Source organism: Bemisia tabaci, chromosome 2, assembly GCF_918797505.1.
Source record: "Bemisia tabaci chromosome 2, PGI_BMITA_v3".
Classification (NCBI taxonomy): Eukaryota; Metazoa; Arthropoda; class Insecta; order Hemiptera; family Aleyrodidae; genus Bemisia; species Bemisia tabaci.
The window spans coordinates 55,527,383-55,545,623 of NC_092794.1; the positions used below are offsets into that span (position 1 = coordinate 55,527,383).

At 40.7% G+C, this 18,241-nt stretch overlaps 1 protein-coding gene across 3 annotated transcripts in view; it reads left to right on the forward strand.

Annotated features, from left to right (window-relative positions):
• LOC109034228 (organic cation transporter protein) overlaps positions 1 to 18,241 on the forward strand; it is a 93,817-nt gene continuing 75,576 nt past the window's right edge. Inside the window, exons 1-3 of one of the 3 annotated variants that reach the window (XM_072295880.1) lie at positions 1 to 198; positions 1,157 to 1,657; positions 16,969 to 17,080. In XM_072295880.1, the coding sequence (XP_072151981.1) occupies positions 1,615 to 1,657; positions 16,969 to 17,080 (155 nt within the window). In that variant the 5' untranslated portion in view covers positions 1 to 198; positions 1,157 to 1,614. The remainder of the gene's footprint in view (positions 199 to 1,156; positions 1,658 to 16,968; positions 17,081 to 18,241) is intronic. The other 2 variants (XM_072295879.1, XM_072295881.1) reach the window with 2 other exon arrangements.

Sequence of the window (18,241 nt, forward strand, 5' to 3'; positions counted from 1 at the left end):
CACTGTCAGTCTGCTTCGAAACTCAGGCGCGCGGTTAACTCAACGTGTGAGCGGCGCATTAGTGAGGAAGATATTGACCCCCAGACAGTTTTCGAACTCGTGTCTTCTCTTTGATTCCCGAGTTTTTTTTTGTTTTTTTGGTTTTTTTTTTAAACAAAAAAGCAGCTCTTGGTGCGTGAATTAAAACTAACGGTTTCGGTAATTTTTCTCTTCTTTTATGAGGGGAGGGGGGGGGGGCGAGTAAGGGACCACTTGGTTGAATGAAATTCAGTTCTTCGTGTGTCCTTTTTTCGAGTGTCTATAAGATGTTTTAGTTTTGGGGTATTCTCTTTATTATTTTCGCCGGACGGCGTGAAAATATTTTGTTCTTCCCCCGGCATATTTCATCAATCTCTTCTAGTTTAATTGCAGTCTAGGATCGCGTTACAGGACGATCGCAGTTGTATTTCCCCCCTATTTTTCTTTACTCAATTAATTTTTTGCGTCACTCTCCTTTTTTCCTTGGGATTTTATTATTCAAAAAAAGTTTCGGCCTCATAATTGCCTCTATTTTTTTCTTTCATTTTTGCAGCCATTCATTCTTTTCACAAAAACTGCAAAAAACCCAAAAAACTCTCAGATTTAAAAGGGTAAAGAATCCAGCCAAAGTCTTAAACTTAGTGAGCCAAATTATCTTGTTAGGTACTTCTAAAAGGAAATGAAAAATCATACTTCACTGCAAATCGAATGTAGGCCCCTTCATTTATGAGTGATGCAAAAGTCATAACTTGTGAGTATGTTCAGCCCTTGCAGGAGCGGTCGGTCCCGTTCCTTAATCCTTACCTATTTGCGTTTTTATCAAAAGTAAAAAAAATAGTTGGTACGGATTGAGACGAGCCTTCTGTGTGCTCCAAAACAATATGAAATATTTTATCGCACAAAGTCCAATATTTTTCGATTCTGGTCCTACAAATCCTTTTAAAATACACGGGGAAAAAAATTGCTGATTCAGCAATTCAATGCTAAAAACAGTGAGTGCAATGTTTCAACGCAGATTTTACAACAAAAATATGCTACTTTAACCACATTGTAAACTAATTTAACCACGGGGGTGGTTAAAGTAGCATTTTTTTTTGTTGTAAAACCTGCGTTGAAACATTGCACTCACTGTTTTTAGCAATTGAATTGCTGAATTAGCAATTCTTTTTTTTCCGTGCAGCATGAAAAAAATACTCAATCGGCTGGCTAAAGTCCAATATTTTTCTTGAGAATAGTCTCCTACATCAATAAGTGATGCAACAATTGTGACATTTGGACGTATTCCTGCCAAACGGAACTACATGTGTGCATTAGGACACGAGCCCTGAGACCTATAAGAACATATACATATCAGGGCTCTCTAATACCGCGCTTAATAAACGAAGGCGCAAGGCTCGAAACGAACGCGCGGCGACAGAGCGCGACCCGAAGTTGCTAATTCAGTTTTCGCGATTGGACGCCCACGACAAGACGCGCGCCGCGACGCGACGCACAGAGCCGCGTCGGTCGAACTCGCCGAGTGTTCTTCTTTTCTCGCGTGTGGTTACCCGTGCTTCGACCAAGTGGTAAATCTGGATCAGGAACGCGACACCAGCCATGGGCGCCGATCAGGATCTCGAGGATTTGATGAGCCACATAGGTACGTATTCCTGTTCGATCGGAACGAAGTACTATCAAAATTATCAAATTACTCCCACGTTGCGCCGTGCGCATACAGGGTGTCTACAAGTCCGAAAATAGTACTGATTTTTTAAGGGCGGCCCGGAAGTACTGAAAAACCACTGAATTTTTCCGTTGAGGAGGTACCGAGTTTCTCGGAAATGTACTGAGAAAGTACTGTGAAAGTACTGATTTTTGGTCGGCCTGTTTTGGTAGACACCCTGGCATAGAATAAGGAGGAGGAAACGTGATTTGGCAAAATTTTTGGGTGCAGTTTTTAAAACGGAAAATAATTTATCTGTACTTATTTCTGTTATGCCCCTCCCGCCATGTTCCTAAAGAATTTTTTCGAGGAAATATTGTTCGACATGATTTTTTTCTCCCTTTTTGAAAGGTAGAAGAAACATAATTCTACAAAGTTTCCCTCAGAATCCCGTCGATGGTACATGTTACAATTTATTTCTTCAACAAAATTTTTAAAAGTGTTTCCTTAAATTTTTCTACAAAATTAAAGAAACATGTCAATTATGTGACATGTCTCTGCAAGTTTTTTCGCGAAATTTTCAGAATTTAAAAGGAAGATGTTTCTGCAATGTTTCGCGCGATTTTCTCGATGCACAATGCCGAGGACTCGTATTTTGGCCAAATTTTTGCGCGAAATTCTTAGAATTGAGAGAAAAAATATTCTCGCGCTGTTTTCGTGAAAATATTTCCACATGTTTAAAATAACCAAAGAATATTTGACAAAAAATTCCGAAAAATACTTTGAAAACATTCAGAATCGTGTAAGTGTGTTCGAAAGATCGCGGGAGCGTCGTAGAACTAGTGTGAGACGAGTAGAAAGTGATGTGAGCAATATTTTAAAAACAATTTAAAAACATTTAAGTTCTTATGTATTGGGTGGTCTCCTCCTGACTTCCACCCCTACCGGCAGTAACACACCAACGCATGATAATATTCCTCCCAAAAATATGTTAAAATGTCAAGTCTTTGAACGCTGATATAACACTGTGAGGACGTCACAAGAAAAAAAGCGTCACGGAATGGTTTAGTGTTGGCGTCCAAATAATTTTGTAGGCTGTTCTGGCTTTCCTTACATCTAAGGAGGCATTTAATCACATCATTCCAGTGGCGCGATCATTTTCCCCATGAAACGGTTCGTATCTCGCGCCTCATTCTTCTTCCGGCACAACCAGACGTACGGTTTTGCCGCCCTGGGTTAGACTGCCCTATAGGTCTGCAACAGTTGGATTGCATTTTGCAAAAAGAAACCACGAGCATTGCAACGTTGCTAAGATTGTGCAACTTCTCTTGTCTTGGAAAAAAACCTGATTATCCATTGACAGTTTCTATTTTACTCGCTGAAAACTGTGGATCTAAGACAAAAATTTCCATGTACATTTCATATTTGTTTAAGATTTCAGTCATTTTACTGCAGAGGATGAATTTGCACAATCTTGGCATCATTGCAATACTTCTGGTGCCTTTTTGCAAAATGCGATCCAGTTTGTCGCTCATGAGCTTCAAAACGGATGAAAAGCAAGAAAACTCAATTTTAGAAATCGTTCTCTTAATAATCAGCCACCCCAAAAATTCGCTGCTATATGCTGCGGCGCATGTGCTGCAACTCTGCACCTAAATCCGGCCCTGTCGTCCGGTGATGTTGATGCACTTACCTACCTCGGTTGCCCAGTCGTTAAACTGTCCTACAGATGGAGCAGCGGCTACGAATAATACAAAATTATTGATTCTTATCGCTCCGTCACCACCAGTAATTGCGAAATTAACATTTCATAGTTAACCGTCATCCTTGAAACTCTTCACGCTTTTGATTGAGCACCACCAGGTCCCTTCATTAAGAAATTAAATTCTTCATCAGAACAGGCGTGTTTCTCATTAAAATGTCTCCAATATACAAAGAGGTATTATCCAACCGTCATATTGCGCTCAACTTCTAAAATTGCTCTGCTTCTTTAGAGTTCAGTCTGCACTTAGTGGCATCTCCCGCACATACGCTAAAAAAAAAAAAAAAAAAAAAAAAAAAAAAAAAAAAAAAAAAGAAACCGAAGAATAGAGGGTGATTCGTTATTTTTAAATTATACTCACATGTGATCACCCACTAGGAGGGTGCCGAATCGGGAGCCAAGCCTCCTAATTTAAGCGGATTTCCTTTTAATGGACCACTAGACTAGGTACGAATTTCAGCATTCTGATACATGTTTCTGAACCAAAATTTCACGTAAAATGCGATGCGCATAGCAAAAGTTACTGAAATCAACTCCTTACGAAGATATTTAATGATTCATGATGCGTGAATTCAAACCGCCCGCTCATGAAAACTCATTGCTCTACGTGATTCACATCGCGCGCTAAACATTCATCATGATAGTCTCTGCGATATAAAAATATGGAAACCTCAATCTTGTCGGTTTGGCTCAGCTATAGCAAATTTCTTGTGGTTTGAACAACACATGGTGGGAAATGAACATTACTCGATTGAGGAGCTTGTTGAAACCGTTGTAGTGCGCGATTTGACTCACGTAGACCTTTGAGTTTCTTGTCAGCGGGCAATTCAAATTCCTCGTGACCAATGTGAAATAAAAACGTTAATTTCTTCGTTAGGAGTTGGTTTAAATCATTTTCGTTGCGCGAATCGTGTTTTGCGTGAAATTTTGGTTAAGAAACATGTATCAGAATGCTTAAATTCGTACCTTGTCTAGTGGTCCATTCAAGCAGAAATCCGATTGAGTCAAGAGAATTTATTCTTGTTAAATTGTCTAGGAGTCTGGACTTTAGATCCAAGAGTCTTTTTTCTCAGTGTATGATAGTTATTTAAGGTATGAAAATGTGCACTCCGATGACGTCCCCAACGGGTGCAACGATGACGTCCCGGTAGCGTCACCAACCAAAAATACTCGGAATCAATTCTAGAATCAAAATGCGCTTGATGCCGCAAGGAGATACCGGACAGAGAAGGGAATCGACATTTCATAGTAAATATTCGAGACTGTTTATGGGGACTGTTTTGGTCTGCGGAGGCAAAATTTTTATTGGAAATGCTCATTGTGGACTTGTGGAGTCGAGTCGGGAAATCGGATTTTCAGATTTCAACGGAAAATCTTCTTTAATGCCCTGTAAAATAAGTTGCAAGCAGTTCAGCTCATTATTATATCAAATGAGGCATTATGTATCGTTATAATATAGCTATTCCGTGTCCTGAACATGGAACATTATAATGTTCCAGTGTCGTTAAAAATAATTTTATTTTTAACGACTCTCTCACGAACTACTGACTCACAACTGCCAGTTCGGTTTGACAGTTTTCGGCGGATTCTGTCTCAAAATGATGACAGAAAACGCCTCCACACTCCGAGATCAATAGCTCAATCATGAGTGGACTTGGGGCAAAACTCCGATTGAATTGAGAGGATTTTTTCTTGTCAATTTTTTAAGAGTCAGGACTCTTGATCCCAGAGAATTTTCTTCCAGTGTAATTAAATCTTCATACTTTAAAATTAATATCGCCATTAAATAAATTGTTGCGCTTCTTCAATAGATGCAGTCGCAAATTGTTATAAATCGCAAGGACAAGTCCTTGCGATCGATCGAAATCTTCAAGGGCGTCTTATTATAATTTACTGCGAAGCAAGATTCGTAGACAACACACAAGTCAATTATCAATAGGAGTGCCAGGGGATGCTTTTCTTGCCTACCCCGGAAATTGAAGGCGAAATAGCAGTGTGTGCAACCCTCATTATTTGGCGTGTAAAATATCCAGCTCCACTACTGTCGTGCTAAAGAAGAACGTCGTAAGAGCCTTCAGACGTTGCCAGGGCCGGATTAAGGGGGTGGCCACATGGGCCGCGGCCCATGGCGGCAAATCTAAGGGGCGGCAAAAATGTGCAATTTTTTAAAGTGTAGGTGTATAAAAAAATTGGACTTATAAAAACAAAATTAAAAACGAGAAAAGGCGACTAAATCTCTCATTTCCTGAGAGTTTAGTAATTTCTAATTTTGTCGTCTCAAAGTGATACAAGTCACAGCACCCTCAATAAGTCGAGTTACGAGAGAGACCAAACACGCAATTTGGCCTGGAATGGCGCGACTTAGAGAGAAATGATAACGAGGACTTGAGATGAAAAGGAGAAGCCCTCGGCGCGGCGATCGGCATGTAACACATATTAGCGCCTACAAGACTGCACGAATACTTCTCGCATTGCATCAAACACAGTGCGGTCACTGCGGTCAGCGTGAAACGGATAGCGCCTACAAGAATGCATGAATACTTCACGCATTGCGCCAAACACAGTACGGTCAGCGTGAAACGGATAGCGCCTACAAGAATGCATGAATACTTCACGCATTGCGTCAAACACAGTGCGGTCTGCGGGGCGGGGCGGCGGAAGTTAAAATCATTAATCCACATGTATGTTTGTTCTTTCATAATTTATTCGTTCATTTCTTATGAATGGAAGAGAGAGATAACTTTGCGGAACTTAACTTTCGCTCAAAGTTCTGTGAACTTTTGCTAGTAGTGTTGACAGGGCTTTCCCAAAAAACGTGTTCAACACGAGTAAATGCGTCTTATGCAGACGGCTTCAGTATGAGCCTTCAGACGTCGCCAAATTTCCTCTCAGAAAATATTTATTTTTAAAGTAGTCATGACTATTTATCCTTAAAATTTTCAGACATTTTAGATCGAATTACAAACTATATTCTCTGAAAAATCGGGAGAAAAATATCCAACATTTCCCCCGAAAATTCGTAATTTTCAAAGGAAATTCGGCAACCTCTAAAGGATCGTACGGCGTTCTTCCTCAGCACGGTTGCATGGGTTTAATATGCCCAACACCTGGAAAAATGACAAAACCTTTGAATGTCCAATTCCCGATCTAGGTCTCACTTCCAGTGGGCTCAAGGGCAACCGCGCATCTCGTGAATCGAGCGAATCACACACTAAGAGCGCTGCATGGAAGGGATCCAAAAGAATGATCAGCTAAGTCAGTGGCGAGGCGTGAATGGTCGATTATCGATATTTCCCCATTTGAAAGTATGGTGAAGAATCGATTATTAAGGTGTCGTTGCGAACAACCTGTTAATCGATCCTTTGCCATAGGTTTAACCGGCAGATCAATCGATACATCGCAGAGCACGTCACGCCACTGGGCCAAGCACGTCTCGATGAATGTAATGGTTTTCTCATGGGCAATCATGCAGGAAAAATTGGTCAGCGCATTTACTCTTGAAAAAGCTCACAAACAACAGGAAATCGGGGAGTCGCCGAGTCGCGGTGTTTTAAGGAGACCAAGGCTCAAGAGAATCACCACTCATGTCTTATTAGAAACGAACGATTCGGTATCGAATCACGTGAACTGCGTCCAGTATGTAAGGTCAAAGACGCGACAATTTTGCCGTCACCGTCTCGCGCTGAGGAGGCTTCTTGGCGCCGTGGAACATAATCGTAAACTAACAGTTTACCTTTCAGATATGGGTGCAAATACTTCCGCTGGAAATCGATCGATTTTGAATTCATATCGCGGATGCTGGTCGACTCATCTTGTGGAGAGTCCAGAGCTAACTCCTTGAACCGGTTATCATCTAGCGAACAAATATGTTTTTACGTGTTGGCGCTTGTTCTAGCAAACAATAATGACCCTGCAAAACATTATGGTACTTCTATAGCCATGATTTCAATCGGCCGGTTTCTACGGAAAGTGGAGAATTTATGATAGAGAACCCCCCAGTGAAAGCTCTTCGAGTCATACCTAAAAAATGGAAAGCTCATTCATAGAGGTTATCAGATACCTAATGATAGCAGCACAATCTTAAAAGCGACCTTGTCGATCTCTACAAAAAAAAAAATTAAAATTAATTTTTTTGAATAGGGAAATTCAAAATTGTACCGCGTAGTATTAGAACACCATATTTTAAAACTTTGAAGGAAGTCACCTCATTTAGAGATCACCTGCCAGTGACCGCAATAATCCTGAAAATTGTCCCAGCAGTTATCTAGAACGAACCATGTCGACCAACAGAAAGGAAAAATGGAAATTCGGGGAATGTGAGTAAGTGAATATAATTTCTATGGAACTCCTAGTAGATTTTGAGCCTGGCCACTTGCAGGAGGAAGAGGCAACGGCAACATATGCAAAACTCGAGGAACAACTAAGAAAGAAAAAAAAAATGTTCCTTTTAATCGAATTCTTTACCCTACAAAAGTGTCTGTGGCAGTCGAGTCGATCAGGCCTCTAAACCTATCGCATTTTTTTGCCAACACCCAGTTCGGAGTGTTTAACAGAGAACAGGATTAATGAAGATCCTAATGGAAAATGGGTACTGCATGCCATCATTGGAATTCCATGTTATGTTTCATCAACTGGTCACAAGACGAAAATAATGTAAAATGGAGCTATGTTATTAGTCGACCATGTCGTTCAGGCAACTGAGAGCGTCATTGCGAGCCCTGTATCGGGCCGAATGATCGACTAGCCAAAGGCAGAAAGGCATACCCTCGTTGGCCGACAAACAGTCAAATATTTGGCCCGATATAATATCTGTCGTGCTGATAAGTGAAAACGCCGATAAGAATTCGAATTTTGCCAAATTTCTTCTTTGAAAATATTTATTTTTGAGGAAACTTGTGAATATTTTTCCCTGAAATTTTCAGACTTCTTATATCAAATTACGAACGAAATCCTGTGAAAAATTGGAAAGAAATACTCAGAAATTTTCCTGTAAATCCGTGATATTTCGATGGAAATTTAGCAACCCCTGATGGTTCATACGACATTTTTACTCAGAACCGACTCGTCATGACGACACCCGCAGGCAGGGTCACTCACACGTCACACGTCATGGACTTTTGGGGTTGAGGAATTGGATCCCTACTTATACATTTGTATATCCGGTCCTAGGCAGCGCTATCCTCTATTAAAGGAACTAAAAGCGTTACTAGAGGAAAGAGGGGTTAAAAGCCAAAAAAAAAAACGCGTTGAAAAATGCTTGAATGATCTCACACCACAGGAATACTCACCGGTTTGTTTCCGGAAGAGAGGCCAACCCGAAATTGTTTGAAAATTCGTTCACAGTCGTGCGCGTGACTGACAGCAAGTTTTTCTCTTATAGTAATGATAAAAAATATTACTTAATAAAAAAAATCGCTCGATGATATTTTAGTTGCTTTAATACCCAATTCCATTCTAAAATGTGCGAACTTTGATCGATACAAATCCAATCTCAAAAAGCCCCAACTTCGCATCATGCATCAGAATTTTAAAATCTTTTCCACGAAACTACGTTTATTGAACTGGAAACGTCAAACTAGGTGAGGGGTTTGACACTTTGAGCAATTTTTGTTCTAAAAAGTTCGTAGAGCACTCATGTGTGCTCTGGTATTAATAACTCAACTTCCATTGTCATTTCAACGAACTTCAAGGAAAAAATAGATGTTTAAAAAGTCGCAGCTGTGTGTGTGTTCATCCACAGGTACGCAAAATTTCACCATTTACACCGGAGCATAAGAGGAATGTTTTATGAACATTTCGAAACTTCAAATGCTCAAACAAATGAAACTAAATTGGAGTTGTGCTGTTTTAAAATTTGGAGTCCAATAATGTTTACGGCTATTGGCAGATTATAACCTGCAGATTAGTCTGATTTCTTTGATAATCCTCATTATGACCCAGAAAACGGCTCTTTTATAGGGCAGTAAACCTTTGGGGGTTGCGGCGGGTAGCGGCCAGGGAGAGTATCCCTTGATATTTATTAAGCCGCACCGCTTATCAATCAGTGGCGTGGCGTGCTTTGCGATTTATCGATTGATCGGCCATTTAAACCTATGTAAAAGTATCGATTTACAGGGTGTTCGCAGCGAACACCTCAATAATCGATTATTTACCACAGCTTCAAATGGGGAAATATCGATAGATCGCAAAGCACGCCACGCCACTGTTATCAATATTCCTGGCGCTGCGTTCCTATAGCGCCCAATGGCTGATACCGTCGCTCTTTCGGGGGGAGGGGGAAGGGGGAGGGAGAAGAGGGAGGGGGAAGGGGGAGGGAGAGAGGGAGAGAGGGAGAACCTAACTCAATTTTCATGTGAGCTCTGGACTGCACGGAGTTAGATGGACAACAGGGCTCCAAGAGTATATCCGACCATGTGTTAGCAGAGTGATAAGCGGCACGGGCCGCTTGACCTCTTATTGTCAACGAGGCCGAATTGTTGCTCCTCTTCATCGAGAGCCACCTGTTGAATGATACCTCCCCCGGTGTTTCTGTTTATTTAATCGGACGGATAATTTGTTAAATAATATGCATGATAAATAAATTACGTCAGGGCACTTCGAAAGTTTCCGTTGACTTTTTGCGTCGTGGCCGGCCAAGTGTCCCTCCCATCTCTGCGCCAGCACTTTGCGGGGCGTCCCTAAAACTTTAAGAAGCTCGAGTGCTTTTTCTTTACGCTGTCGATCATTTCTATCGTGTCTCCACGTTAAAAGCGACCTTACTTTATTGGAGCAACAATTTTGAAAGAGCGATTTTTGTCGAGTCAGGGCGAAAAATCAAAATTTGATGTTTGAACGGAAATGGAAATGTGAAATCGCCACATCTTCAGTTTGAGTCTTCTTTTCTGTGAATTTTTCAATTTCAACACGTTCTTAGAGTACTTCTCTATGCTCTAGTAGCAGTAACACAATTTTTTATGGACGGTTACAAGTGTGTTTTATCCATTTTAGGAAATATTCGACATAATTGATACATTTCTGTTCATCCCTCTTTAAAACAGATAAGATTCGAATCAGTTTAGTTTCTGAAAATGTGAATTTTGCGTCAATTCTAAATTGTTCGAGTAAAACGATATCGCCTTTTGTCGATGATCAAGCCCTGTTAACACTACTAGCAAAAGTTCACGGAACTTTGCGCGAAAGTTAAGTTCCGTAAACCTATCTCTGTGTGGACAAGGCCTTCCATTCAGAACGAAAAAATTATGAAAGGACAAACATAAATGTATGTAGTTTAATGATTTTAACTTCCGCCGCCGCGCCGCGAAGACTGCACTGTGTTTGGCGCTATGCGTGAAGTATTCCGACAGTCTTGTAGGCGCTATGCGTTTCACGCCGACCGCTGCTGAACGCACTGTGTTTGACGCTATGCATGAAGTATTCACGCAGTCTTGTAGGTGCTAAGCGTTTCACGCTGATCGCGGTGACCGCACTGTGTTTGATGCAATGCGTGAAGTTTTCGTGCAGTCTTGTAGGCGCTAATATGTATTACATGCCGACCTCCGCGCCGAGGACTTCTCCTTTTCATCTCAAGTCCTCGTCATCATTTCTCTCTGAGTCACGCCGTTCCAGGCCAAATTGCGTGTTTGGTTTCTCTCTTCACTCGACTAATTAAAGTGCTGTCTCTTGTATCACTGAAAGACGACAAAATTAGAAGTTACTATACCCACTCTCAGGAAATGAGAAATTTTTTCGCCTTTTCTCGTTTGTAATTTTTTTTCAAAAGTGGCCATGGGCCGCGGCCTATGTGGCCACCCCCTTAATCCGGCCCGGATTTTAACAGACGTTTCTCCAGTGACATCAATTCAAGCCAGGCGGTAATCTTAGTGATGGAAGGAGATGAGGTCGGTGCAGTGATGACGCGACGTCTGCGTGGAAAAATTTCTTACTACGCAGCGTTAAAGATACACCTCAAGAACGCATCGTTATTTTTCTATGCATGCTGACAGCTGGAGGTTCAACTGAAGTCTCTGGTCCGGCAAGATAATGTAATTGGTGCAGTGGGTCGGGGTGGGACTCAGCACTCCAATTTCCGCTCAATATGTCACATCGCGGATCGTCACAGCCGAGAAGCCCTGAAAGTTCAGCGCGAAATGAGTGCTGGTACACGGGCCGTCGGAAAGTGCATCGAAGAGTCACATGTAACGGCTGCCGCCAGTGAGACGCCCAACAGAGGCGTCAGAGCAGAGTTGCTAAAAGAAATTTCACCGGATGAAATTTCTTTTTTCCCCATGAAATTTCTTCTTATGATCTTTCACGAAATTTCTTAACTCTGCGTCAGAGGCATTGCCGGCCAAGACAATCAAAAGTGCGCCGAACAAATTCCTTCGCAGCATACTACTCCAGTCAAAAATGGTATTTTCATCGAAATTCAAAAATCCTCACACTGAAAAAAAAATCCCGGTGTATTTACTAAGAAAAGGGTAAAATTACCAAGAATTCAGAGTTCTATTTAATCCCAGTTTTTTCTTGGTAAAATTACCATTTATGGAATTGGTAACTTTACCGAGAAATCTTGGTAAAATTATTGAACTTTCTCGGTAATTTTACTGGACCTTGGTAAAAACGCCAATATTTTTTATCGACTGTGGTAGAATTACCGAGATAAAATGGCGAAGTTACCGGGAATTGATTACCAATAAAAGTGGTATTCTTACCTGAAAAAACGGTAAAAATACCGGTTTTTAGGTAAGCTGACTAGTCTGTCATGGTAAAATTACCAATAATTGGTAAAAATAAGTGAGATGGTAAAGGTACCAACGGACCTTGGTAAAAACGCCGAGAATTTTTTTTCAGTGTGAGACGCCAAACAGAGGCACTGCCGGCCAAGACAATCAAAAGTGCGCCGAACAAATTCCGTCGCAGCATACTACTCTAGTCAAAAATGGTATTTTCATCGAAATTCAAAAATCCTCAACGATTCGTCGAAATTTTTTTTGAATTGGTTTTATTTCCCTCTATCCGAACCTGTGCTCCCATTTCCCGGAACTTTTGAGATTTTCTCGAACTTTTGCCGGAACTTTTGAAATTCCCGAAATGTTTCGGATCGTATGGATTTTCCGGAACTTTTTTGGGACTTTTGAAAACGTCTAAAAGGAATCCGGGAACTTTTTACGGTCTTGGGGTGGGAATACTGTTTCGAACGGACTTTCCATTATGAAACAGCGCAAAAATCCACAGGAGGATCAATGTGCATCCCCCAAAAATGAAGAAAGTTAGGTTTGACCCGATACACCTCATTACCTTATATCGATGGCCAAAGCGCGAAACCACGTAACTCCACTGCGATGTTTCTTTCCGTTCCAATTTTATCTTCTATGAAGATAAACAAGTCAACTTTATGGCTTGAAATTCGTACAGAATATCTTGCTAACAGAAGAGACCAAATCTCGGAGGTCTTCGAGAAATTACGTTGACTAGTTTTCCACAGAGTAAACAAGACATAATGTGCAGTCTGTAACGTCGCAAATGTAGATACGTGGTTTCGCTTTTTAGTCATCGATTCACTTGATTTGGTCCGCCCCGAGCCAATAATTACACCATGTGTCGTGATTCGATAGAACTTAAATTTTTGGGACCCTGAAAAGAACTTCTTTTCAGGGACTTTTTTCTTCTTTCTTTCTTTCTTTCTTTCTTTCAGAACTTTTTACTACTACTACTACTTAATTATTTTACTACTACTACTTTCTTTTTCGAAATCTTTGTACCTGAAGTTTTCTCACTTAGCTGAAGTTAATTTTTCTTCAGGAGTCGAAAGTGAGTACAGCATTTTCGGCTCACATGACTCGACCTTTTTCTCGTTCTTTTCCCTCGCGAATCCATTTCTAGGGCAAATTAACCCAGTGCTCCGGCGTCATTGCATACCGCGTGAACAGTATTACGTAACAGAGTTATATTAAATTGCAATTGATTTCTCTTACACCCCCTTCCCTTCACTGAAATTCAGCCGAGAACGGTTTAAGGAAAAACACCTTAAGAGCATATTACATTATGCCTAATTTCTCGAGACGAATGACTCATTTTCGATGTCTGGGAAGAATATTTTTCTTTGGAATTCTCCGAGCCACTAAGTTAAACTACGAATTAAAGGCTTCGAAAAATGCCGAAAAGTTTATTTATAGCGCTCAAAATTATTTTCCTCTCGATACTTATTGTCAGATGCTATCCAGCCATGAATCTGGCAACCGTGTTACCTACGTAACCGTTAAGCCATTCAATCGATGTACCTCATCTCCGTTGCTAATTCGATTAATGAATAGGAAGTATTATTTCCAATCGAGAGAAGTAGTTAACCCTGGCGTCACATAATGTCTTAGAACATTAAATAGAGATCAAAATCGCACCCTCATTATGACCTGACCATCTATCTATGAGGCAATATTGTTGGGATATGACCTCATTCTTAAATATTCATTTTATTCTATTATGGCTAAACATCTACTGCAGTGTGTAAGACTGTTTTCCTGCTTTCGGTGGGCAATGATCAAATAAATCCGCTATCTCAAAATTTTTACTTATTATGACTGTTTTTTTTTTTTTTTTTTTTTTTTTTTTTTTTTTTTTTTTTTTTTTTTTAATCTTTCTGGCCATCTGGGTGTACCTACAAAGCCACGGTCACAATTTTTCACGAAAATTAAAATCATTTTCCATGTGAAGGATTTTATGAAATATCACGAAAATATGGAAAATATTGAAACATATTTTTCAAAACTAAATCCAAAACAAAACGAAGGACACATAGTTTTTGCTTTGTTGTGCTTTTTAGTTTGTGTTGCACGAACATATGTTTTATATTTTTCACATTTTTGTGAAATTCCATGAAATATCTTACCAAAATTTTCTAATCTTTCATGATTTTCATTTTACTCGTGCAAAACTGTGCCAAGCGCTTGTCCGGGGCTAGACCGCATAGACGCCAGAGGGGTCTCTCTTAAATGGGACAAAACTCGAAGTCCAAACGAGAAAAATAGAGAAAATGTTGAATCTCTAGTTTCCAGGCTAGTAAAGGGTCTCTATTTGTCTTTGATTGGAACCATCGAGAATCGTTATTTACATGGAGTGACAGCGACTAAATCTGTCAGGTTTTGTCACATTCTATGGCAGGTGGTAATTTAGCTCATTTTGGCGCCCACCCTCGAATCAATTTTCTCGCGGTAGGCCATCGCGTGCATGAGTAACAGATTAACGAGTGTTTATAGGCATTTGCCGTGCTAAGGAAGAACACCGTTTGAGCCTTTAGACGTCGCCACGTTTCATTTCCAAAAATCTTAAATTTTCAGGAAAATTGTTGACTATTTCTCTTCCGAATTTTCAGGGGATTTTTTTCGTAATTTGATCTAAAAAGTCAGAAAATTGCAAGGATATTCATCACTTTTTTAAAACATAAATAATTTGTTAGAGAAACTTGGCAACATTCGAATACACATACGACGTTTCTACTTAGGCCGGCAGCTCTGTCGGCGAGAGAATTATGTCAAATACAGTGAGCATGTGGGGAACCCCGCGTGTGAATCAATTGCTCTCACCGACGCGTCCTGTAATATCGGTTTCCCCGGAACACGCGGCAACCCGATGGACACTGCCCATAGGTATCCTTGCGCGCTTCCGTTCGGATCTGCAATGATTTTCTTGCGATCCGAGTAGGTTGGTCGGAGGAGACACAGAGGGGCCTCCATCCTCCACCCTCCATCCAGGGGTATCCAGCAGAATCCTTGGGGGAGGTATAAAAGAATAGCTACCAGAGGGGTAGCATTCGGTCATCCTCGATCTGATTCTTGAAATCCCCGCGGCCTCCGCTCGGCCAACGGGTCTAAGTTTTCCTCGGCTTCACTTGGACCGCGTTAAGCAGAAAGGAACCAAGTCACACCAGCTATTGCCAAATGTAATCGGACGTTTTAATGTTTTCAATGAAAACAGTTGTGCACATTTTTGCGAATTTCAGTGAATTTTCCTCATAGTACGAAGCGAATTCCTTAAAATTTTATGCAAAAAAAAAACGTTCTCTTGGAAAAAATTAAATCTCCCAGTTAAATTTGGCAATACCTGATGTGGCTTGTTTCCTTTCTGCTAAATACGGTCCTTTTTGCCTACTTTTTCAAATTTTGTGCGGAATCGGTTCCAAGTTCCTTTAAAAATGTGCCCTCACGCGATCTTGCAGGAACAACCCATACTTACCTTTCTAAATCCTAATTATTCTATGGGAAGGGGGAGGGGGTCAAGGGGTGCCTAGCATGTTGGTGTTGGGTGCTTGACAGGAAGGCGGCGGGTGGAGGGTGGGCAGGGTCCAAAACTCGGAATAAGCACTTTACCTCCTTGGTATAAATTGGCAGTAGAATCTGTTTTCTAAAACACCATAGACCTAAAGCCGGCTGTAAGATTTTCAATGGCTTCTATAGCCAGCTGCACAATTTCTTATAGCCTTTTATAGCCCATGGCGATTGAGCAACAGCCAGGCGATAAAGTGTATGCTAAATGTTACTAATTACGGATGCTAGGACTTAGTGAGTTTTTGGACTACCGCTCTTTTTTTGGGCCGTAGTATCTTGACATATTTTGCGCGGAAAGCTCCGTACTTTTGAAGGATGCTTGCCATTCCTAATACGTTGGAGCGCCTTCAATTTCGTATGATACTGTGCAATACCTCTGGTGTGAAATAGTTGCTTCAAGCGTCGTGGCAAGCTCCGGCGCGGTGGGCGGGCAGCCAGCAGCCAGCGCGAAAAACGCCTTAGCGCCTACAAACCTAACAGGGATACTTCACGCATTGCGTCATGCGTGAAGTATCCCTGTTAGGTTTGTAGGCGCTGGTGCGTCGCCGCTCCACTCTGTGTTAGGCTCCAATATAATCTTGCGGAGTCAGCGTTTTTCAACTCATGATTTTGAAATGTTTGCACACTCTGTATGGAGTATTCTCATTTTAATTGATGAAAAAAAATATGTATTAAAGGAAAATATAATGTGTGTTTTGTGGATATTATGGTTCCGTACTTCCGTATCAAACTTAATGATTTCCAAAGCACACGAATTTCTACAAAATTTCTTATAGCCTTTTATAGCCGATGGTGATAAAGTGTAAAGCCCGGCGATAGGAACTATAGCCCGGCTGCATACTTTTTTATCGCTTCGTATAGCCCGGCTATATGATCCCCGCTTTCTACAGCCAGCTATATGATTCTCTATTGCCTTCTTTAGCCGGCTATAAGAATTCCTATGGTATTTTGAAACGCAGCTCCTATCGCCAATTTTTATCAGGGTTCTATGCGGACGGCTGTAGAGGGCAAAAAGCTACTGTGTCTCGGAAAACCATTGCTTGAAAAAGGATTTTTTTAGAAAATCGTCAAAAATAGTCTGCAAAACTAACAATAAGCAATCCCTCAGGTAATGCAGAATTGACAAATTTCTCATTTGACTAATCCTACTGTCGAGGCAATAAAACTCTCTGATCCAACTTCTCAAGTGTCAGCAGAAACTTTAACTATTCAAATTTATAATCAATATTTCTTTTTGTTCTGTGCAGGTGACTTTGGGAAATATCAGTTACGACAGTATTTGCTGCTTTCACTAGCAGCAGTATGTGCCGGTCTTCACATGCTCACTTCGGTCACCGTCTCCGCCGTCCCCAAACACAGGTGAGAAACCCTTTCGTCTCAAGAAATGCATCGGAGAATGAAAGTGACCATTGAAAAATTTTGTAAGAGCTCCAAGGGAGAGGTTTCTTGTGTTAAATTGCGTATCGATGCATCGTTAGACGGAAGTGCGAAACCACGTAGCTTTATTGTGGTGTTTCAAAATTGTCACTCCTTCTTTATTTTTTCGAAGAGAAACAAGCGAACTTTATTGGGCTTGAAATTAATACAGAATATTCTACTAACAGAGAAGAAAAATCGAAAAAATTTTCAAGGAATTGAGTTGACTGACTAGTAACCTAGGAAAAAATAAATACGACAGAAAGGCTACAACGTCGCAAACGGAGATTCGCAATTTGGCCATCGATACGTGCTGTGATCAGTGCATTTTTATTATTATAACTGCAGATTTTAAAATATGCTACATACCGGCAAAGAATTGAACAACCTAGAATGGTCCGATAATTTTTCTATCCTTAGTGTACTTTTCAGCTCCACTCGGGGACCCAATTTGATAGAAGTAAGTATGCCTAGCTCAATATTACAGCCCTCTTATAAAATTATAAAATTATTGTTTGCCCTACAATCTGTTTGCCAAGGATTTTTTTTTAATCCTATCAGGTTGACATCAAAAAGAGCCAATTTTTCCATCTGTTGGTTGAATACATAGCGTCAGATGTTAAGGAAAAACTCATCATTTGCATGGTCGATGAGTCAGTGTTCTCTTCAAAAATCACACCACTGGTTCATGCACTTGAAATTCCCCCAAATTCGACTCTATCCGTCCAACAAAAGGCTCTTTGTGCATGCCAGAGACACGTTACTACCAGTCCATAGTAATATTTCAATATCCACGCTAAAGTCTGACGTCATAGTGATTGCTGCGTTGCTTCATGAAGATCTGAAGGCTCGGGGCCAAAAAAATCACTTATTGCACATGATGTAGGAAAAAACCGGAAAATACTATTAGTGAAAGAGCTTTCATGCCAATTTTTCATCTCTTTCCATAATGCAATCCTATTTTTTCACGCACTCGCGAGTTATGACACATTGACACATTCTCCGCTTTTTACAGCTTTTGAAAAAGGATTTGATACGTTTTAAAGCAAATGGAATTCACTGAAATTTTCCATTGACTATGGACGTCAACTGCCATGGATGAAG